This window comes from Megalobrama amblycephala, linkage group LG13 (assembly GCF_018812025.1).
Source record: "Megalobrama amblycephala isolate DHTTF-2021 linkage group LG13, ASM1881202v1, whole genome shotgun sequence".
In the NCBI taxonomy this organism is placed as follows: Eukaryota; Metazoa; Chordata; class Actinopteri; order Cypriniformes; family Xenocyprididae; genus Megalobrama; species Megalobrama amblycephala.
This window is the reverse complement of record NC_063056.1, coordinates 1754582-1778979: the sequence shown is the minus strand read 5'-3', so window position 1 is coordinate 1778979 and position 24398 is coordinate 1754582. Positions and strand designations below refer to the sequence as shown.

At 36.0% G+C, this 24398-nt stretch overlaps 1 protein-coding gene across 2 annotated transcripts in view; it reads left to right on the top strand.

The window, feature by feature from the left end:
• Window positions 1-24398, top strand: part of ascc3 (activating signal cointegrator 1 complex subunit 3) — a 242887-nt gene that overhangs the window by 166010 nt on the left and 52479 nt on the right. For both annotated transcript variants that reach the window (XM_048152789.1, XM_048152790.1), the window contains exons 15-23: window positions 7789-7980; window positions 8535-8759; window positions 11051-11170; window positions 11308-11472; window positions 11878-11964; window positions 12047-12223; window positions 19759-19984; window positions 20121-20275; window positions 23190-23288. In XM_048152789.1, coding sequence (XP_048008746.1) covers window positions 7789-7980; window positions 8535-8759; window positions 11051-11170; window positions 11308-11472; window positions 11878-11964; window positions 12047-12223; window positions 19759-19984; window positions 20121-20275; window positions 23190-23288 — 1446 coding nt within the window. The remainder of the gene's footprint in view (window positions 1-7788; window positions 7981-8534; window positions 8760-11050; window positions 11171-11307; window positions 11473-11877; window positions 11965-12046; window positions 12224-19758; window positions 19985-20120; window positions 20276-23189; window positions 23289-24398) is intronic.

Sequence of the window (24398 nt, the reverse complement as noted above, 5' to 3'; positions counted from 1 at the left end):
CCGAAATATTTATTGTTCCACATTTTTATTGGAGAGAGTGTACTGCATCTGTATTTTCTATTAACCTTTGTTTTGATGGTAATAAAAGGTCAGTGAAACATAATAAATTATTGTAATGCCATGGTTTTTAGATGTGGAACTGCGGTAGCACCATGATATTCTTTGCACTACCTTTGGAGTACTGTGTAAATATTATGTTATATGAATTGGTAATCAGTACCATGGTACTATAATCTGATCCCATCACTGTACCATGGTACCATCACAGTGTTTTTATTGAGGAGAGTCTGCTGTAGTTGTAGTTGGTATTCTGTGTGGGTTTTGAGGGACAGACGCGTCTGTAATGGGCTGTTCTCTGCGGCACTGGGGCCTTGTTGCTGTTGACCTCCATTTAGACTCAGGCAGGGTGAGATCAAAGCGTCTGATGGTGAGGACGTTACCGCCAGCGCAGGTCATGACCCTCATCGGCAGTCAACACTACACACATCTCAATCACACCTCTGCTGGGATTCACATCATTCTGCATGCTTTTATTTTACGCAGGAGTATTAGTTTTAAAGTATTTTGTCATTTCTAGACCAAATGGAATTCCTCCTGTTGAGAAAACAGGAAGTCCCGTCCCACACTCATGCCATTGATTGAGCCTGTGGCTGCATCTGAAATCACATACTACCTGTACTAAATAGTAGAAAAAATAAAACGTGGACTTACGGCATGCAGTGAGTGAGGCGCGTCCGGGAGCTGCTCCGTAAATTTTAGGTTTGTGCTGTGTTGTGGGTAATGTTCGTACTACTTATGTACATGTTTTTTGTTGTTGTTGTTGTTCTTTCACTCTGTCTCAGAATCTCAGATATGTCAAGACAGAAGAAAGCCACATTCATGTTTTCATCATTACTTTTTGTTGTTGTATTTGTTATAACCAATAACCACTAGCTTAAGCAAGGCTCAGTCTGGGGGTTCATGTGTAAATTTTACCAGTTGGAATGTCAAAGGTTTAAACAATGTAATCAAACTCAACAAGGTATTGACACGTTTAGAACATTTAAATACTCATGTTGTTGTTTTTACAAGAGACCCACTTAAAAAACACAGATCATGCCAGACTTTGTAAGAAATTGGTTGGACAAGTATTTCATTCTAAATTTCTCTGTGAATCTAGAGGAGTGGCAATTATTATCAACAAATGTATATAATTTTCTCCTTCACAAACCTTAGTTGATTCCGGTTGTAGATACAGTGCTCAGCGTAAATGAGTACACCCCCTTTGAAAAGTAACGCTTTAAACAATATCTCAATGAACACAAAAACTTTTTTCAAAATGTTTAATATAAAATTTGTTTAACTTATAACATGAAAGTAAGGTTAATAATATAACTTGGATTACACATTTTTCAGTTTTACTGAAATTAGTGTGATGCAAAAATGAGTACACCCTACAACAAAAACTACTACATCTAGTACTTTGTTTGGCCTCCATGATTTTTAATGACAGCACCAAGTCTTCTAGGCATGGGATGAACAGGTTGGTGACATTTTGCAACATCTATCTTTTTCCGTTCTTCAAGAATGACCTCTTTTAGAGACTGGATGCTGGATGGAGAGTGATGCTCAACTTGTCTCTTCAGGTGTTCGATTGGGTTCAGATCAGGAGCCACTGAATCACTTTCACCCTGTTCTTCTTCAGAAATCCAACAGTGGCTTTAGATGTGTGTTTAGGGTCATTGTCATGTTGGAAAAGTGCACGACGACCAAGGGCACGGAGTGATGGTAGCATCTTCTCTTTCAGTATAGAGCAGTACATCTGTGAATTCATGATGCCATCAATGAAATGCAGCTCCCGACACCAGCAGCACTCATGCAGCCCCACATAAGGACACTGACACCACCATGTTTCACTGTAGGCACCATGCATTTTTCTTTGTGTTCCTCACCTTTGCGACGCCATACAGTTTTGAAGCCATCAGTTCCAAAATCATTTATCTTGGTCTCATCACTCCAGAGTATAGAGCCCCAGTAGTCTTCATCTTTGTCAGCATGGGCCCTGGCAAACTCTAGGCGGGTTTTTTTTTTGTGCCTGGGCTTTAGGAGAGGCTTCTTTCGTGGACAGCACCCATGCCATTGCTCTGCAGCGTACGCCGTATTGTGTCACGGGAAATAGTCACCCCAGTTTGGCTTTCTACTTCTTTAGATAACTGCAGTGAACTTGCCAATTTTATTCAACCCTTCTCATCAGAAGACGCTCCTAGTCGAGGTGTTAACTTCCGTGGACGACCTGGACGTCTCTGTGAGATGGTTGCAGTTCCATCTTTTTTAAATTTTTGTACCACTTTTGGTACATTATTCTGACTGATGAGTAAAGCTTTGCTGATCTTCTTTTAGCCTTCACCTTTCTGGTGTAAAGAAATGATTTTTTCTTGATTTTTCTTGTGACATTTCTCTTCCATGTGGTGCCATTGCTGACAGCATGAAATGGGGTTTCAACACCCTTTTATAGTCAACTGTCTGCTGGACACCTGTGTAATGAATAATTAGACTCACCTGTGGTTGAATTCTTGTTAAATTAGACATTTGTAATCTAAAATTTAGCTTTGCTCCAGAGACTTTCAGTGGGGTGTACTCATTTTTGCATCAGCCTAATTTGAGTAAAACTGAAAAAAAAAAAAAAAATTCTAAGTTATATTATTAACCATACTTTCATGTTATAAGTTAAACAGATAGTATATTAAACTTAGTCTTGTCAACATTTTGGAAATTGTTTTTGTGTTCATTGAGATATTGTTTAAAATGTTACCTTTCTAAGGGGGTGTACTCATTTACGCTGAGCACTGTATGTTATTGTTCCAGGCCTTCCTTATGGTTTAACAGTGGCTCTGGCTTATATATACGCACCAAATTACGATGATGAAAATTTAATTCATTAAATATTCTCTTTACTCCCTGACCTAAACTCACACTATCTTATGGGAGGTGATTTTAATTGTTCTCTAAACCCTTCCCTAGACCGTTCATCTACTAAACCAGCCCAACCCTCTAAAACTGCAATTACACTTCAATCGCTTTTAACTGCTTGCAGTCAGGCCGATGTATGGTGTTTTTTATATCCCACAGCACAACAATACTCATTTTTCTCTCATGTCCACCACAATTATTCCCGTATTGATTACATTTTCTTAGGCAAGAAATTGTTGTCTAAAGTGAAGTCCTGTTCATATGGCAGCATTGCTATATCTGATCATGCTCCACTTTCACTTTCTCTTCAGTTTGAACAGAAGATGTTGGGTTCTCGAAGTTGGAAATTTAATTCTCTACTGCTCTCTGATAAAACATTTTGTGATTCATTAAAAAATCAATTAGATATATTTTTGGAGATAAATAACATCCCTGAGACCTCACCGTCCATAATTTGGCGATCTTTTAAAACATATGTTCGGGGTCAAGTCATTTCATATTCAGCTTGTGTAAATAGACAAAGAAGGAAGAAGCTAGAAGAATTATCTCTTGAAATAATGTGGCTCGATTCTGCTTTGCAGCTTCTCCAGATCCTGGATTTTACAAAAAAAGACTCAAACTTCAATCTGATTTTGTTATCAACCCATCAGGCTGAAAAGTTATTGCTGAAGGCTAAACATGCATTTTTTGAGCATGGTGACAAGCCAAGTCAACTTCTTACACTTCAGTTAAAGGAAAAGTCAGCTCAAAGTTGAATTTCCAATCTCAATTTAATTACTGACCCTGTTAATATTACTATACATTTTAAAGATTATTAATCTTTCCTATACAAGTCAGAACCCCCCATGGATAGGTCCCTTATGGAAATTATTTTTGAACCATTGCCCATACCTACAATAATGGATGCAATGAGAGAAGAGCTAGAATTACCTTTTTCCACAGAGGAGATAGTGCAAGCAATTGAGAGTATGCAGAATGGCACGACCCCTGGGCCAGATGGGTTCCCTGTTGAATTTTTTAAGAGGTTTTTCGAACACTTAAAACGCCGCTACTAAACATGTTATTGGACTCCCTTAACCCTCTGGAGTCTGAGGCTGATTTGGGGCCTGGAGAAGTTTTGACATGCCCTGACATTTGTGCTTTTTTCAGTTGTTCATAAACATATTAATGACACAAGTGTCATTACACTGTATTCAGCACAAACTAGGCTACCATAATATGTGAGGAACATGTGTGTACATGTTTGTGTTTTTGAAGGAATAACGTTTATGCGTGGTTACTGAAAAAACAAAAAACTTAAGTCACTGATATAAGGCCAATAAAAGTATATTAAATCTGTGTTCACAAGACTTTTGGGTATTGAAGGTTGTAGACTAGAGTTTTTGCTTCAAAATTATGTAAAAATTATGCTGACTACTCTTTCATTTATAACAATATACTGATTTAGTTTTTGTAAGACACTTTTTGCCAAGAAACACGGTATGCGAGGAGGCGTGAATCTCCATGAATAATGGCTCATTCTCACCTGTGAAGACAAAAGAATTGAATAGTAATGACCTGAAAAGACTTGCATATTAATGAGGCATTTCAGTCAGGTAGGCTGTGAAAAAAAACTTCTGTGATGTCTCAAGCTCATCATGGTATATGAAACATACAGAAAAATTTTATTACAATATAAAATAATGGTTTTATATTATACTTTAAAATATAATGTATTTCTGTGATGCAAAGAGTCTGAATATAGGCTTTTAGTTTAAAAGCATGCACATTTGGAGAAATATAGGATTCTCATATGTTTATGTCAATTTTCTATACAGAGGAGTTATTTTTTATTTAATATTCATTGTTATCTCTATGAGCGCTGGTGTTTGCAATTCATACTGCAGCCGGAGGGCGCTCTGTGCATTTTAGTCCACAAATTCACCTAAGAAGAAGACGATATTCCATGAATGGTGTTTACCAATTCATACTACAGCCGGAGGGCGCTAAAGAAACAAAAACTCACTTAAAACTTATCAATAGAAGAAAACAAACAGGAATTTACTGAATGTCTTCCAGAGATCGCTAACCATGGCTTTTTCATCCAGATAATCAATTTTCAAGGCAATAAATACACGATTGAGATGATGAATGCATGTGTTGTCTCTGAATTTGCCTGTGAATAGCGCTGGCTCCGTGGGCGTGGCCGCATTAGTGGGTAATGAGCTGAATCACGGACTTCTGACATGGCTCTCTTTTCATACAGATTACATAAACACAGAATGTTTGTTTTCGATTTGACTTGCACGATTTAAAACCTGACATTTCAACGTTTTGTTAGACATAAGTATGAATTTTTTGTGATTAGTATTCACTAAGTTACAGTTCATTTTCTGAGAACTATCAGATTGGAGTTCGTTCAGAGGGAGATGAGAGATCACGCATCATGTTAGTTTTCTTTATTTTACAAAAAGCACAACATTTTGTTTTTACTCTGAGTGTATACAAATAAAAGGAGATATTCTATAGTTTCAATTGATGTATTACTTATGTTTCTATGACAAAAAATGACAGAGTATTTTAAGTCTGTTTTGCTGCAATGTGAAAAAAAACCTGCAAAACGCGCCGGCGCGTTTTTAGACCTCAGAGTGTTAATAATGGTTGCCTGCCTCCAACTCTCCGTCAGTCTTGTATTTCTTTGATTTTGAAAAAAGAGAAAGACCCACACGAATGTGGTTCGTACAGGCCAGTCAGTCTTTTGAACGTAGATGTAAAGATACTGGCTAAAATGCTTGCAAAGTGCCCTGATTCAGTTTTACCGTTAATCATTCACAGCGACCAAACTGGTTTTATTAAAAACAGATTACTGTCTCATAACATAATTTATTCCTCTAATTCTCACCCAACAGAGGCTCTTCTGCTGTTTGGCGCAGAGAAAGCCTTTGATCGGGTAGAATGGGATGACCTTTTCTATGTGCTACAGAAATTCAGTTTTGGCAACACCTTCATATCATGGTTAAAACTTTTGTATTCCTCCCCAGTATGCTCCGTTCGGGCCAATGAAGTTGGCTCTATTTTCCCCTTAAAACGTGGCACTAGACAGGGCTGCCCACTTTCACCTTTGCTTTTTGCATTGGTAATTGAACCACTGGCTAACGCCATTCGTAGTGAGCACGCTATATAGGGAATTAGGAGACATTATGCTTGACATTCTATTTAAATGACACTTTATTTAAATACTCAAGACCAATAGTTTTTAAGAGAAGATGATGTTTTCAATTTATGAAATTAATTTTTTTTTTTTTTTTTTTTTGCAAAAATATTCACTGAACCTGCCACAAAAAAAGTTGTTGTCTTTGTTTTTGACCCATGTAGTCTTGTATTGTAATAAATAAGGTTGACACCAAAAATTACATACCAGTAAATGTAAACATTTACATAAATTTCACAATTCTCGATTCCAATTTCAATACCACAGCAAAAGCTACTAATTCTGTTTGTATTTGTCTGTTTAAGCACAAGAAGACTCGAAAGAGAACTCAATTCAGTATCTGCATGCCATCTGAGTGTGTGTGCACAGAAAACCATCTAGAAGACAGCTCACGAGTACTGAATTGTCTGTTGCATCTACTTGCGCTTGAATGATTTAAAATTGCATGAATGTTTAAATTTGAAACTTAAAAACACATGCGAATAATAAATGTTTATGACTGCCCAGCACTGGCCCGGTTAGTTTCGTTAACTGTCCTGAGCGTCTTTCACGCAGATACTTTTTGCATTGCATAACACACTTTTTAGTCATACAAATAATCAACCACTTACATAAATTTCCAGTGCATGTTTTTTTTCCTGCGTCTTGTAATAGCAAAAAAAAAAAAAATTTTTAGTGATGCTCTTAACACTTAACAAAGTGCAATTCTTGTGCATAAGTCTCTAGAGTGCTTATCACTTTAATAATATAATAATATTAATATTGATTAACAGAATGCATAAAAAAAACTTTTTTGCACCAAGCCCCATTATTTTCTCATATGGCCTCTCTACAATCCAAATAATAGGATAAACATGTCATAGCAACAGAGAACTATAATCCCCAAGTAACGATGTATATGATATTTTATTTTATGATATAATTATATTTTTAAATATGGTTTCATTATTATTATTATGGTAATTATCTCTAACTTAATCAATTATATTAAGCATCTAAATTTAGCAATGTCATGTCAACAAATGGAAAAGTCAGCCAGCTATTTATTATTATGTCAGTTATTGTGCCTTTTGCCCCAACAGCAGGGGTGCTTTTACCACAAATACCATAATTTTACTTATTCTTTAGTAATTGAAAATATGTTGATTTGATTAGCTTGAACAAAACTGAAAATCATTAACAAAACCTATTCGGTAATTTTATCGATTCTCATTTGTTTGCTATGTAAATCATTTTAAAACATTAAGAATTATAAAGAATTAGTGCAGAATCAACTTTGTCTAAATGTTTGTGTAAATGTTCATTCAGTTTCTGTGCCATCTAGTGGTTTAGAGGAGAACAAAATCAAAGCATACACTTTACTTTGATGGCTTAGACATTCTACACACTTTAGACATTCTACTGACTATAAGTAACTTTGCAATTTCATGTCAACTTATTCTACTAACCCTAACAGTCTACTAATACTCTAATGAGAGTTAGTTGACATGTAGTTGCAAAGTTACTTATAGTTAGTAGAATGTCTAAAGTGGACCTTTGAAATAAAGTGTAACCAAATCAAATGCACAATATACCCTTCATCCCCATTGTAACCCACTCACTCCAGACCAGTGTGTGTCTGCTGATGTGTGTCGATGTGTGTGCCACAGGTGCAGCGCTCCAGAAACAAGCAGATGAGGGAGATGTTTCCTGACGGCTTCGGGATCCATCACGCCGGAATGTTACGGCAGGACCGCACGCTGATGGAGAACATGTTTTCCAGAGGATACTTGAAGGTTCTGGTGTGCACCGCCACGCTGGCCTGGGGTGTTAACCTACCCGCTCACGCCGTCATCATCAAGGTCAGAACACATCGCTGCATTATTGAAGTGCCCCTGTTATGCTTTTCGGGACATTACCTTTCATGTAGTGTGTCTCCCAAAAGAAAGAAGCGATTCTGAACTGCAGTAGTCAGTTTCAATCTTACTTTCTGCACGAACCCAGATTGTAACAAATTTGCATAATGGTCTTCATTGGCTGCTTGTGAACAGCGTCTACTTTGCCCCGCCCTCAAACACTGTAGTTGTAGCTGAGACTGGAAGAGTTTGGTTCATGTTGTCGACATGTTGCCCACAACAGATTGGGCCATCTGACCAATCAGAGCAGAGCGGCTCTCAGAAAGGCGGGGTTTAGAGAGACCGAATCCTTGATCGAACTGTTTCAGACACTGCGAGAAAAGAGCTGATGCTGCAGATATTGTGAGAAAATTAAAGTGTTTTTGACCTTGGATGAATGTGAACCTAATGTTGGAGATATGAAACAAACTTCAGAACCTTTAAATAAGCATAATAGGGGCACTTTAAACATAATTCTGGATCTTCAGAAGGATTTAAATGATTCCTGTCTCTGATATCAGGGCACTAATATCTACGATGCCAAGCGTGGTGCGCTGGTGGATCTGGGCATCCTGGACGTGATGCAGATCTTCGGTCGGGCCGGACGGCCACAGTTTGACAAGTACGGTGAGGGAACCATCATCACGACCCATGACAAGCTGAGCCATTACCTGACGCTGCTGACTCAGCAGAACCCCATCGAGAGCCAGTTCCTGCAGAGCCTCGCCGACAACCTCAACGCTGAGGTACAGCCCTCACGCCTGATCCTACCGTGATCATGATGATGCATGCCGTGCCACAGATGAATATGAGTGTTTCAAGCTCCTAATTGCCAATTTAATAAGTTCATTACACTTTACTACACTTCCCATCTACAATTTACAATAAATCATATATTGTTTAATTGCATTACACTTTCTATATGCTTTTGCCAAAACAGTTGTAAAAGAAGAAATGAAAAGAAGGAACAATTACAGTTTTAAATAGTTTTTATTTGTATTTTGTTGTAATGCACAGATGTATTAGTGCTGCCAGGTCAATTAATCGTGATTAATCGCACCTAATACATGTATGTGTGTGTGTGTGTGTGTGTGTGTGTGTGTGTGTGTGTGTGTGTGTGTGTATATATATATATATATATATATATATATATATATACACACACACACACACTACCGTTCAAAAGTTTGGGATCAGTAAGATCTTTAATATTTTTAAAAGAAGTTTCGTCTGCTCACCAAAATTGCATTTATTTAATTAAAAATACAGTAAAAACTGTAATATTGTGAAATATTATTACAATTTTAAATAACTGTTTTCTATTGGAATAGAATATAAAATTTTATTTATTTCTGTGTTGGAAAAGCTGAATTTTCAGCATCGTTACTCCAGTCTTCAGTGTCACATGATCCTTCAGAAATCATTCTAATATGATGATCTGCTGCTCAATAAACATTTATGATTATTATCAATGTTGAAAACAGTTGTGTACTTTTTTTTTCAGGATTCCTTGATGAATAGAAAGTTCAAAAGAACAGCATTTATCTGAAATACAAAGCTTCTGTAGCATTATACACTACCGTTCAAAAGTTTGGGGTCAGTAAGAATTTTTATTTTTATTTTTTTGAAAAGAATTAAAGAAATGAATACTTTTATTCAGCAAGGATGCATTAAATCAATCAAAAGTGGCAGTAAAGACATTTATAATGTTACAAAAGATTAGATTTCAGATAAACACTGTTCGTTTGAACTTTCTATTCATCAAATAATCCTGAAAAAAAATATTGTTCACAAATATTTTGTACAATTGTACACATTAAATGTTTCTTGAGCAGCAGATCAGCATATTAGAATGATTTCTGAAGGATCATGTGACACTGAAGACTGGAGTAATGATGCTGAAAATTCAGCTTTGATCACAGGAATAAATTACATTTTATATTATATTCCAATAGAAAACAGTTATTTTAAATTGTAATAATATTTCACAATATTACTGATTTTAGTGTATTTTTAATTAAATAAATGCACCCTTGGTGAGCAGACGAAACTTCTTTTAAAGACATTAAAAATCTTACCGATCCCAAACTTTTGAATGGTAGTGTATATATAATAATTATTCAGACACTTTGATCTGACCATGTTTTGCTTAAGTGTTATCTTCTGTCATAATTAAGTTATATTAAGTTACACACACACACACACACACACATTATATAAACATAAACTCGTATGTTTATATATATATATATATATATATATATATATATATATATATATATATATATATATATATATATATATATATATATGTGTGTGTGTGTGTGTGTGTGTGTTTGTGTATATATATAAAAATGAATAAAAATGAAAGAAGCACAACAAAATTACTAAAAAGTAATTTAAAAAGTAAATTTAAATGAAAATGAAACTGAAAATATAAGCCAATTTAAATTATTAATTAAAAATAATAATAATAGGTTATAAAAGTCATCAGTAGAACCCAAATTGTTCTTACACTAAACTTAAAGTCAGGCTTTTTTGTCTCTAATATTATTTGACTTTGTACTGAACAAGGAGTTTCACTTTAGTTTTTGTTTGTTTGCAAACATTTTTTTTTATTTATATTTTCTTAGCAAAAATATTTCTCTGCTACTAGAATGCATTTTTTGTATTTTTATTAATGATAATAAGCTTGGAAAAGAATTAAATGAGCTTAATGAACACATGAAGATGTTTAGAGTGGCTGTTCCTGACTCTGCCACATGATGGCAGCATCTGCAAGTGCATTCCAGCAGATCCTCCTGATCAGTTCATCCAATAGATGGTGCAGTGACATCAGACATCCGTTGAATGCTAGATTAAATCATCTCAGCATACATCTGTGCATGTCATATCAATTATCATATTGTGTCCAAGATCTGAATTACATAGTAATATTAAACACAAAACACACCCTTTAGAAAACATTAGGATTTGATTTGATCCAAGTGCTTGAAATGTGACGCTCGCTTATTTGGTGTTTGGTTGTTTTGTGCAGATCGCTCTAGGGACGGTCACTAATGTTGATGAAGCCGTCCGGTGGATGAGTTACACGTACCTGTATGTGCGAATGAGAGCCAATCCGCTCGTGTACGGGATCAACCACAAGGCCTATCAGGTGCTCATGCTCTCATAATCTCTTGTTAATATTCTCAACTCTTTATTTTCGGTCTACATTCCTTTCTTGCTATAGTTTATTATGTCAAATGACTTATTATTTCGATAATAGTTCATTGGTGTCGTGCTGTTGTTTAGATGGACCCGCAGCTGGAGCTCTACAGGAAGGAGTTAGTGGTGGAGTCCGGCAGGAAGCTGGATAAGGCGCGGATGATCCGTTTTGATGAGAGGACTGGTTATTTCGCGTCCACAGACCTTGGCAGGACAGCCAGTCACTTCTACATAAAGTACAACACCATTGAGGTGAGATAAGCCTTTAATCTCGAAGAAAACATGAGAGTTAATTTTGCAAAAATCAGGTACATTTTTAGTCATTTGCATGACATTTTAAAAAGTCTAATTATTGCTTTAGTTCACAAATTTATATCCATGATGCCGAGTCTTTTATTCACATTTAATTGATCAAAAGGGACAGTAAATGCATTTATAATGTTATAAAAGATTTCTTTTGAACTTCTAATCATCAAATTATCATGGTTTCCACAGCACAAGTGTTTTCAGCATTGATAATAATCATAAATGTTTCTTAAGCAGCATATCAGAATGATTTCTGAAGGATCACGTGACACTGAAGACCGGCGTAATGATGATGATTGATTGGCTTAATGTATATTGAAAGCATATTTGACTATTCTTTCCATTCCACAGACGTTCAATGAGCTTTTCAACTCGCAGAAGACCGAAGCAGATATTCTGAGCATTGTTTCAAAAGCTGAAGAATTCGAGCAGATCAAGGTGAGAGGTCATGACAGAAGATGACTGTAGTGACGGCTACAGGAAGTGTGAGGTGTGTTGATGGGTTCTGTGTGACGCACAGGTTCGGGACGAGGAGCTGGAGGAACTGGAGAAGATGTTGTGTGATTTCTGCGAGCTGCCGGCGGCCGGAGGTGTGGAGAACGGCTACGGCAAGATAAACATCCTCCTCCAGACGTACATCGGCCGCGGGGAGGTGGACAGTTTCTCCCTCATATCTGACCTGTCTTACGTCGCACAGGTGAGACAATGTAGTTTGCCTTACTTTTATGCTTCTTAAAAACGGCTTACACATTGATAAATCAGTCGAATAGAAACAGACCAATTAAACCAGCCATTAAACCAGTTATTGTGTTTGTAGTCGTGTCATTCTGACGAAATTTTGCAAACGAAATCCAGTCATTTCGAATCGGTGCAATGAAGAATTTTCAGGAAATATTTCCTGCAATCATACACTTTGAGAGTAGTGAAAGCACATTTTTTTTATTTTAGGTGTGCCCTTAGCCCCGTTGCACCCTATATTGTAGGCCCCGCTTGTGTGTGAGCACAGGACCATTTCCATTGTGTCGTAGCTTGTTTCCATTGAGTTGTTTAAATTTCATATTGAGCACTACTAATAATGACAATGTAATAATTCTTATAAAATGATGCATAATAAGTGGCTGCCTGAAAATGTGTTTTCCAAAACGTGCTGAACAGACACGGCCAGAATGAGCATTTCATGCATTGTGGATCTTCACTTTTGCTTTGTTGCTAACTTACAAATCTCTGCCTACACAGAGGTCACACCAAACCAAGAGACAAGTGTCGAATTTCACCAAAATTGAACCGGACTCGCATTAGGAAGTTTCTCCGCCACCTGAACTCCTTCAGGGAAAATTGTTTATATATATATATATATATATATATATATATATATATATATATATATATATATATATATATATATATCATAAAAGTGGTTAATTTTGTTTAAAAATCTTAAATGTATGAAGTGGTGAGCATGGGGTAAAAGGCACATACATTCATATTCATACAAATACTAAAATAATAGCTAAAATAATATGTTTTTAATAATATCTAGGTTAATCACTTTAGCAAAATGTGTACTATTTTCTGTTTATTTTGATAAATAAAATAATTTGTGTTCAATAAATATGCTGTCATTAAAATAGGCCTATAATAATATAAAAATATATATTTTAACAAAATTACTTTAAAAAGTAAAGATTATGAAAGCATTGAAGGAGATCCCATAATATTAATATAAATATAAAATTATATTTTATTATGATATGATTCATATATTTTAAAATTGTTTCATTATAAATATGGGTATTATCTCTGAGATTGATATATGATATTTGCTATGTGAATCTAACCATGTCAAGAAATGGAAAAGTTAGCCAGCTATTCATTATCATGTTAATTACTGTGTCTTTTGCCCCAACAGCAGGGGCGCTTTTTACCCCAAATACCATACTTTTACATATTCTTCCGTTATTGAAAAGCTGTTGCTTGAATTACCTTATAAGACCTTTGTCTGAAAATATAAATATTAATTTCATAGATTCTCATTTGCTACTTAAATCAACAACATTTTAAAAAACATCAAATATTAGATCAAACTACCTCAGAATCAACTTTGTGTTGCTGCCCGAGATCGCTTCAAAGATCAGACAAATTTGCACATGCATTTTGAAAAGCGGATATTTGGGAAAATGCTGCGGTAAATTTTTAGGACATTTCATACTAGAGGTAATGGTCTTACAATATTACTAATTTTAAACAGCTTTTACTGTACCAGGGTTTTTAATTTGTTTTATGAAACTTTAAGTGTATAAATGACTTGGCTAATGTTTAAAAAAAAGGGTACTACAGCAAAGTGTCCAAAATTTGGATTTCGTCTGACCATTACCTCTGGTCTAAAGCTTCAACGCACCCTCTATAGTGGCCGAGAAAATGAGCGGGAGCGTTTCTGTGGTGCTGTGGCTTGATTCCACAGTGTTGTTAACTTGTTTTTGTTTTTTTGATTTCCGTTGTATTGTGCAAAATTCATACTTGCATGAAATAGTATAAACACAGGCAAGAGCTTTCAATGCTGCTCTTTTTTTCAATGCAATGAAATCTGATGGTGATGCCGTCGAGTACCAGAAAGGACAAATAATAGTTAGAGTTATACTTTATTGTCCTTTTTCAAGGAGATTTGTCTTGCCGCAGTGATGCACAACAAACCACGACAACATCTGACATATCATAAAAATTGAAGTGGTCCATACGACACCTTTTGAAACCAAAAAAGCTTTGTGTACAGAAATGATTGTTTTGGATTACGCCAGCAATATCACGGTTCTTGTGTAATGGTGGCACATGTGAAAGTGTTGGATTGAGGCGTGGATGAGATCTACTTATATTGTGATGTGAATATCCATAGTCGTTGTGTGGAAAAGACTATAGAAAATAGACTATAGAAAAAAAAACCATACATGCTTCAAGCAACATAAGGACTAAATGATGACAGAAATCTTGAGTGAACTATTTTGTAGTGTTTATCTGACTCCGAGGTTAGGATGGGACGTCCTCTCTGTGGAAGACATCTATCCGTGATATCTGCGATTCCATTATAACAGCTTCCATGTGGTCAGATAGTTGAAATAGCTCTGAGAAATTCCCTCTTTGCTCCTAATCCGGCTGATTTCAGATGTGCAGCTGGGATCCGGCAGTGGGAGTCATTTCCGTGTCAAACGTATGTTGATTTTAAATCCAGACCTGCTCTGATGCTCGGCTCTGAGATAGCTCTCTCCGTCACCCTTCAGAGATTTTAGATGTATATGTTTAGATATACACACACAATTATTATTTTGATGGTTTTTGCATCTGTTCAGGGATGGATACTCTTCCCATCATTCAGCTGAAGATCAGAATGGTTCTGAAATTTTGTTGGAGAAATCGACAGCATGTGATTGTGAAGTGTGAGAAAAGGCTCGATTCTGAGCTGATGCATCTTTGGAGCCAGTTCTGTTTTTAATGATTCAGTCGAACCCCAAATCCCAAAGCATTTGTAAGTCACCTGAGTGTAAATAAGAGGCTGTGTCACTTGTGCTAGAAAAAAAACAAAAAAAAAACATTTTTTTTATTTTTTTATTTTTTGAATATGGCTAATAACATTTTTTTTAGTAAACGCTGGCAGGGAAAGAGTTAATAATCTTTTTCTCTCCTGTATGATTTCATATGAGAACTTTTGTCCTCCTAACTGAACTCCTTTCCACAAATTGATCATAGAAATAAAAGCAGTATAAATAAAAAGTTTTTTCTTAGTCTTAGTAAGTGCAACCATAATCAAAGTACTTTTTCAGTATTTAAAGTGCAAATATAGACACATTTTTTCTTCAAGCCTGATACAGAGCTGAGAGATGGTTACAGCGACACAGCCCAGCCTGAGATCGCTGTCATATTGGGAGATATTTGCATGCATCAGGGAGCGATTCTGCGATCACACATGCTCTGTGAATAGAGAGCGGCGGTGCTGAGCACATATTCTACAATACAAGACATTTATCAGACACTATTGCGCAACGAATCCTCCGCCATGGTCTCGTCAGTCATCTCGTCACATGATCAGTGAACTGATTCCTGCTGCTCTATGTATGACTCTGCAGCTCGTGTTTGATGGGCTAAGGGGATTGAAGCGACCGTCATCCAACTGAATTAAATGTTTTGTTTTTTTGTTTTTCTGTAAGAAGCAAAACGTCAGTGGAGGCGTAATGTAAACGTAGCGGTGACATATTCTATCCTAATTTCACCCTCACGCTCCGTCATGGCGATATCACGAGACAGCTTTTCACCTCGAACAAGAAATTGTGTTGCATTTTAATCTCGCGAGATCTTGTGACAGCCGTACTTGGAACCATAACACAATAATTTCAAAATATTTTCTTCTGGAACCAATGATATTAAAATATCAGTTAAATTTACAGCATTAAAGGATTAGTTCACTTTCAACTTAAAATTTCCTGATAATTTACTCACCCCCATGTCATCCAAGATGTTCATGTCTTTCTTTCTTCAGTGGAAAAGAAATGAAGGTTTTTGATGAAAACATTCCAGGATTTTTCTCCATATAGTGGACTTCACTGGGGTTCAATGGGTTGAAGGTCAAAATGTCAGTTTCAGTGCAGCTTCAAAGAGCTTTAAACGATCACAGACGAGGAATAAGAGTCTTATCTAGAGAAACCATTGGCCATTTTCTAAAAAAAATGTTTAAATTTTATACATTTTAACCATAAATGCTCATCTCTTCTAGCTCTCTTCTAACTAACTGTTATATACTTGCACTAGCATATTGTATATGACAATTTAGTTCAAACTTTGACCTGTGGAGGGCAGTAATACACTTAGCAGTGTCCACACTGATGGAATTCTAATAGAGAAGAAGAAGAGAGCTAGTTCAAGATGAGCATTTATGGTTAAAATGTATAAAATTTAAACATTTTTTTTAGAAAATGACCAATCGTTTCGCTAGATCAGACTCTTATTCCTCGTCTGGGATCATGTAGAGCTCTTTGAAGCTGCACTGAAACTGTAATTTTCACCTTCAACCGTTTGGTGCCCATTGAAGTCCACTATATGGAGAAAAATCCTGGAATGATTTCATCAAAAACCTTCATTTCTTTTCCACTGAAAAAAGAAGGACATGAACATCTTGGATGACATGGAGGTGAGTGAATTATCAGGAAATTTAAGTTGAAAGTGAACTAATCCTTTAAGTTGCAGGTCACATTTGTGAAGTTTTGCAGGAAAAAAGCTTAATTGTTGTCAATAGTGTAGAAATGCATGAAGCACAATTCGCACACTAAAGTCTCATTCAAATCAAGCAGCTTTGAGAATCTGCATAAACCCGTTGCTCATTTCGCCTCATTTCATGTGAAATTCCAGATCACATGGATTCCTTTTGAAATGTATTTATTTTGCTCATTAAAATTTGCTGCACAAAAAAAAGCGCACCTTTAAACTGGAAACCATAAATTTGCACTAAATACCCCTGAAATACACAAATGTATGCATTTATTTCAATTGATTTTAAGTAGTGATATTAGCAAACTATTTCTCAAAACACTATTGTGTAATTAAATCTTTAAAAAATGGATGGATGGATGGATGGATGGATGGATGGATGGAGTTTCCATTTTTTGGAAGACTGTAAGTCGGATCAGTTAGAAAAGAGATAGCAACCCGAGTCAGATCAGTCTGAAGGTCTAGTCTGAGTTTGGTGGTTCCAGCTTGAAAGAAACCTCATTTTGAAGTTCAAAGCTGTGCATTTCGTGTGCTGCGCTTTGAGTGAGTGTTGTGAACTGGGTCACGGGGACCGTTCTTCTGGTACTCATCCATACGGACGGGTGTCGGATGAAAGACTTTGGTTGCTCTCGTGGCCTGTTAAACATCAGCATCTGGGTCAGCAGGTGTTTGTCCTCCTCCTTCGCTAACAGTCGTCCATTTCTGCCCAATCAATCAGTGACACACCAGATCAGTCCATCATAGCAGTCAGATCTATGAGTAAACCTGCACCTTATAGATCAAAGTAATGTTGGATTCTGTAAGCCATCTGAGCATAACTCACATTCAGCCATCAAACATACGGCCGCTGGGCTCTGATTTACACCGACAGCAGTCAAAGCAAACGGACATTAGTCATTCAGGAAAATGTGTTCTAGATAATGAACTAAATTTAAAGGAGGCCTTTAAAAAGCTGTATCCCATAAGAAGAGAATTGTATATGACAAATCTGTTTAAAATGACGCTTTCACATTAGACAAGATGTTTTATACTAAGGTTAGCAGTCATTGAGTTCCACCAGCAGCGCTTTATGTCAGTAGCCCCTTATTAAAAGACATTTTTGGTTGTGCAATAAATTATTCATAATTACGTGACATATAGGGTATTTCTTCAATGCATGTGTTTGCATGTCCAACAAAATGCTTTTGAGATGATCTCATTATAAAAACATGTTTCAAGGAATTACAGTCAAATCAATGAGCCAGAAACACAAGATGTTCTTTTAAACATTAGACTTTCTGGTTTACCACTAGTAAACTGGTCCAGCATGCAAGAACAAAACATCTTGACGTGAAAAGTATGTCATAAAAAATTGAAATTAACAGACAAAGTCATAAAAAGTCATAAAAAGTAAAAAAAACATTATGACAGAAGAAATTGACTTTAAAAAAATCATAATTATGACAAAAACAATTGATAAAACTCATACACTAAGATGCTAAGTCATCATTAGAAGTCAAAAGTATGAGATAAAATTAAAAGTTATGAATTATAAAGTCATAGTTTCAACAAAAACAGTCGAGAAGTCGTGTACTAATATTATGACATAAAAGTTGAAATTATGAGATTAAAAGTAAATAATTATGACAAGCTAACTAAAAATTATGAGAGTAAATGATCAAAATTATGACAAAAGCAGTTAAATAAGTCAGGATACAGAAGTCATTATAAGAGAAGTCAAAATATTACAAAAAATTTAAACTATGAGATGAAAAGTTATTAAGATATAAAAAGTCCAAATTTTGACTCATTTTTGGAGTCATTCTTGACTTGTAATTTCAATTTATGTCATTATTTTGTCTTTTATCTCATAAGTATGACTTGGTAACTCATTTTGGCTTATGTGGTAATTGTGATTTACTAAATCATTTCATATATGTGGCAGAAATTGGCATCCATAGGTTTCTCGATTCTCTGGTGTGTTTTTAATTATTGTAATTCAACTTCTGTATTTATAATGACAGTGTCGACTATTTATAAGACTAGTTATTAAAAACTGTTATTAAAAATACTAAACTTTGTTTTCACCTCAAAATCTCAAAGCACTTTACTAAAATAAGATAAAAGAGAAATACAATATTGTAAAATAAATCAGAACTGTTCAGTATGTAACAGTTTAATAACAGTATAATAACAGCTTGTTGGTTTAGTAATGTGGTTGTCTCTCTCAAAACAGCATTAATGACAGCCATATTTATCATTATCTGGGTTTCCGTCCAAAGTCGAGAATTTAACTTGTGTGCAAGATTGGAATATGGCATAAAAAATTTGTGAATAAAGCAGCGTTTTCATCCCATGTGTTCAAGAGAACAAAATGATCACTTCCTGGTGCAAAATATCAGTAATAAATAAGTAATACAAATTTCTTCAATTGGGCTCTTTTTTTCCTCTATCATAAATGAGTTCATCTCAGAGCGTCAGGCGAAACACAATAAACGCTGTCATGTGATCTTGCGTTCGGATGCTGGTGTTTGGGAACACAGTCTCGTAAGGCGCTTCTGGAGGAATTAAACCAAATCATTCTGAAGACAGACTTTGACGTTTCAGAACCACCAAACCAACATTTGAGATGCTGCGATGTGATTGGTCCGCTGGTTAGTCCAGTTATCCAATCACAGCCTCTGCTGAGGCAAAGTCACATGAGTTTCTATTGCACATCAAGGGATTTATTCAGTAAATGTGTTTCCCATCAAAGTTTGTCTTCTTATCGGATATAAAATATACACCTCTATTGAATGCATACAATTTTAATGTGCATTTGTAGAACTTATGCACATCTTGACAAAAAAAATGTTATGCAATATCCCAAAACTCACCTAAAAATAGGTGGATGGAAGCATAGCATGTGTGTCCATGGCCTCGATGTAGTCCGAGAGCGCTGTCATATCATTCAGTGCTGCACTTGATTGTGTGATTGAGAGTCTCTCTGTCTTTTCTGTGCAGAATGCTGCTCGTATCGTGCGGGCTCTGTTTGAGATCGCTCTGAGGAAGCGCTGGCCGGCCATGACCTACCGCCTGCTGAACCTGTGCAAAGTGATTGACAAGCGTCTGTGGGGCTGGGCCCACCCGCTGCGGCAGTTCAGCGCGCTCCCCCCGTCAGTGCTGTCCAGGATGGAGGAGAAGAAGCTCACGGTGGACAAACTCAGAGACATGGGCAAAGATGAGATCGGTCAGTCTGACACAAGAAAACCATGTGGATTTGTCAGTTTTAGACTTCATCATAGGCAGTTAAGGTCAAATATGCTGTTTTTCCCGCTTCTTGGAAGATTGCATTGCTTATTGTGTGTGTGTGTGTGCGTGCACAGGTCACATGTTGCATCACGTGAACATCGGGCTGAAGGTGAAGCAGTGTGTTCATCAGATACCCTCCATCCTGATGGAGTCCAGCATTCAGCCAATCACACGCACTGTCCTGCGCGTACGCCTCAGCATCACTCCGGACTTCAGGTGGAATGACCAGGTAACCATGGCAACCATATCCAGGGCTTTACATACTGGTGTTAGTCCTTTGTGTATCTGGATTTTCAATTCCAGCAGATCCCAAACTGTGCTGCACACACATATTTACGCCTAAATTTAGGATTTATTGCAGATACAATTTCCATCGTTTGGATCACACGGTTTTAACATAAACAAACTAGTAAACGTAATGTGATGCATATTTGTCAGTCATGCGTAAATGGGTCAAAAACTCTATTTGCATCTGTTTGGTTTAAATATACATCAAAATGTATGTATTCAAACTGCTTTAAAAATATGAACACAATTACATTTATTCAGTTAAACAACCACGGATCAAACAATATTTAAGATGTATGAGATTGAAACAAATTGGAGTGATTGATAAATGTATGCACCTGATTATTGTGTTTAAAAGCATTCAGATTATTGGTACTATTACAGAAATCATATCTGTTTCATTTATGTATTAGTTTGTTAAAACTGTAATCCAACTGAATGGCACTTGTATATGCAATTTGAATACATAAATCTTAAATATCGTAAATCTAAAAAAATAACCTATTCAAAATGTAACATTACAGGCATTGGTGACAGAAGTTCAGTACTACAGTTGATTTTCCTCCAATTTTTGTCAAAAATCTGCTTTTTTAACTGCTTTCTTGTGAGATTTTTTTCTTTTTCTTTTCTTTTTTGTTTATATATATATATATTATATATAAATATATATATAGATATTGCCATCTTTGTTGGGACATTTTGTACCCATAGCGTAGGGTTTATCAGGACCACACACACACAGGCTCACAGTAGGTCGTGCAGGAGGAGCTGAAGGATCATTGATTTGTCCGTCTCCTCCCCTGCGTTTAAGAGCACAAAGGCTTGAATAGGCCCAGATCGGCTGCTATTGTTCTCTTGAGGGCCAGTGCTGTGATGGGCCACAGATGGGCCGCTCTGTACCCGCTCCATAACTCCTCCAGCGTGACACTAAACAGCTGGATGACCATCAGCCAACACTAATCACCCGCGAACACGCTCTGAGCATGTCCTCGCTCCGCCACATTAACATGTCATTAACAAACATTACATAATGCTTAATCCACTTAGTACTGCATGTACATCATACACAATGCCTTTCACTACCATTACAAAGTTTTGTTTGTTTGTTTTTTGTCAGATCTTAAGGATGCATTGAATTGTGACAGTAATGATGACATTTATAATATTACAAAAGATTCTATGCCAAATAAATGCTGTTCTTTTGAACTTTCTATTTATCAAAGAATTCTGAGAAGAAAATAAAATGTAACACTGTTTCCACACAAATATTGTGCAGCTCAGCTGTTTTCAACATTGATAATAATCAGAAATGTTTCTTGATCATCAAATCATCATATCAGAATGATTTCTGAAGGATCATGTGACACTGAAGACTGGAGTAATGATGCTGAAAATTCAGCTTTGATCACAGGAATAAATTACACTTTACTATATATTCACATAGAAAACAGCTGATTTACATTGTAATAATGTTTCACAATTTTTACTGTTTTTTTGATCAAATAAAGCAGAAGAGATCTAAAACATAAAAATATTTCCAACCCAAACATTTTGAACAGTAGTGTAATTTATTATGTTTATAATATTTTATTTATATTTCCCCCATACACTTTGTATTACAGTTTTCATCACAGAAAGTTAATAATATTGCTAAACTACATGTACTTGTCTAATTATTTTACAAAGACACTTGTAAGTATTTGATTGTTTTGACTCTAGTTAATGCAATTTAAAATAGTACAGTAGAAAAATAATAATATAAAAAGTCTATTTTAAAGTACATAAAATGTTTTTAATTAGATGTGTATAATTAACTTTGCTAAAGAAAGGTCTTTATAAAATGTGTGTGTGTGTGTGTGTGTGTGTGTGTGTGTGTGTGTGTGTGTGTGTGTGTGTGTGTGTGTGTGTGTGTGAGAGAATCCCTTCAGCGAGGCTCTTCATCGTAAAATCTTTTTTTTTTTTTTTTTTTGAGGCAGCATCTGTTCACTTGTCCCCTCTCTCTTTCTCTCTCTCTCTCTCTCTCTCTCTCTCTGTGACAAACTCACAAACTTTACTTGTTTGTCAAATTTTATTTTATGTATTAATTTATTACAGTTCAGTTAATTAGTTATTTTTATTATTTTATTAGATTTATGTTTTGGGATTTTTGATCATTAATAATAAATAATTTTCGATTTCATACATGTTTTCAGTGCATGTTGAAGAACGTGTTAAATCTGGCTTCAGTTCATTTTCTAATGTGAATGAAGCTGTGTGATTCAGATTAGATTCAGATTCAGATCAAACAACCCGAGGATGATTTATTCACACCATGAGTAAAGTGGAAAGGCTCTGATCATCCAGACGCTTTAATGCAAACTACGAGCTGACTGACGATACATACAGTATATCACTGGCTTTAATGTAAAACAGGCTACAGCTCAACAGGTTATAAAGATTTCACTTACATTTCACTGAGTGCAAACCATCCAATACAGCAGATTTGACTGTCTCTGAAGCAGTGATAGTGATTAGCAAGAGTTCCTGCCACTGGACATTGTAGACCTCTCAAAACAGTAAATTAAATACAGTTATGAAAATATAAACCAAGCATTATATGGGATTTGTCTGGAATCAATAGCCACATGAAGAAAGGACAAATAGATGGGGGGAAATGTTCTTTTTTTTATGGAAAAAATGTTTTAAACACACAAGTAGTCTAAAGTGAAGTTTTCCTATATTTCTCATGTTATCGGAGTTTGGTCATGCTGGTAGTGTCCACTTTCTTTAACGTTTTTGTTACTAGAAACTTAACACATGGACATGTTGTTCTCACTGCATCTGTTTTATGACTCTTCTGATCTGGTCGTGAACAGGTCCATGGCTCCGTGGGAGAGCCCTGGTGGTTATGGGTGGAGGATCCCATCAACGACCACATCTACCACTCTGAGTACTTCCTCCTGCAGAAGAAACAGGTACATCTGCTGACATCTGTAAACCTCAGCACCAGATCACAGCATGACATATGCTGGGAGAAGCGGCATTAAATTACACACTACACCTTTAAATGTAATAACGCCACTGTCGGGCAAAAACACTACTTTTCAATGGAAAAAAAAAACACTGTATTTTTAAATAATTAAACACTGTGTTGTCAAAGTTAATATTGTAGCTTTAGACACTTGCCATGTGTATTATTAACATTTTACAAAATGTTTCATGCTTAAATGGAGTTAACAAGGTTTTTGACCAGTGAATGTTGGACGTGTGTGTTTTATCTGTCATTATAACGGCCGCATCGGAGGCAGTAAGCGCATCGCATTACATTTCCATCAACTTACGGGTTATAAACTTTACTGTATCTATATGTGGGCACTCAGTTTTCTGTCATTTTGCCAAAATCTGATGTTATGAAAGATGAAGTGCTTCACACAGGCTATTTAAGACAGTATTGGCTGTGACTCAACGACAAATGCTAGACTAAAACACTCTTCACCACTCTTTAAAAACATAAAACATTAGCCTTTATACAAACCCGATTCCAAAAAAGTTGGGACACTGTACAAAGTGTGAATAAAAACAGAATGCAATGATGTGGAAGTTTCAAATTTCAATATTTTATTCAGAATACAACATAGATGACATATCAAATGTTTAAACTAAGAAAATGTATCATTTTAAGGGAAAAATAAGTTGATTTTAAATTTCATGGCATCAACACATCTCAAAAAAGTTGGGACAAGGCCATGTTTACCACTGTGTGGCATCCCCTCTTCTTTTTATAACAGTCTGCAAACGTCCGGGAACTGAGGAGACAAGTTGCTCAAGTTTAGGAATAGGAATGTTGTCCCATTCTTGTCTAATACAGGCTTCTAGTTGCTCAACTGTCTTAGGTCTTCTTTATCGCATCTTCCTCTTTATGACGTGCCAAATGTTTTCTATGGGTGAAAGATCTGGACTGCAGGCTGGCCATTTCAGTACCCGGATCCTTCTTCTACGCAGCCATGATGTTGTAATTGATGCAGTATGTGGTCTGGCATTGTCATGTTGGAAAATGCAAGGTCTTCCCTGAAAGAGACGACGTC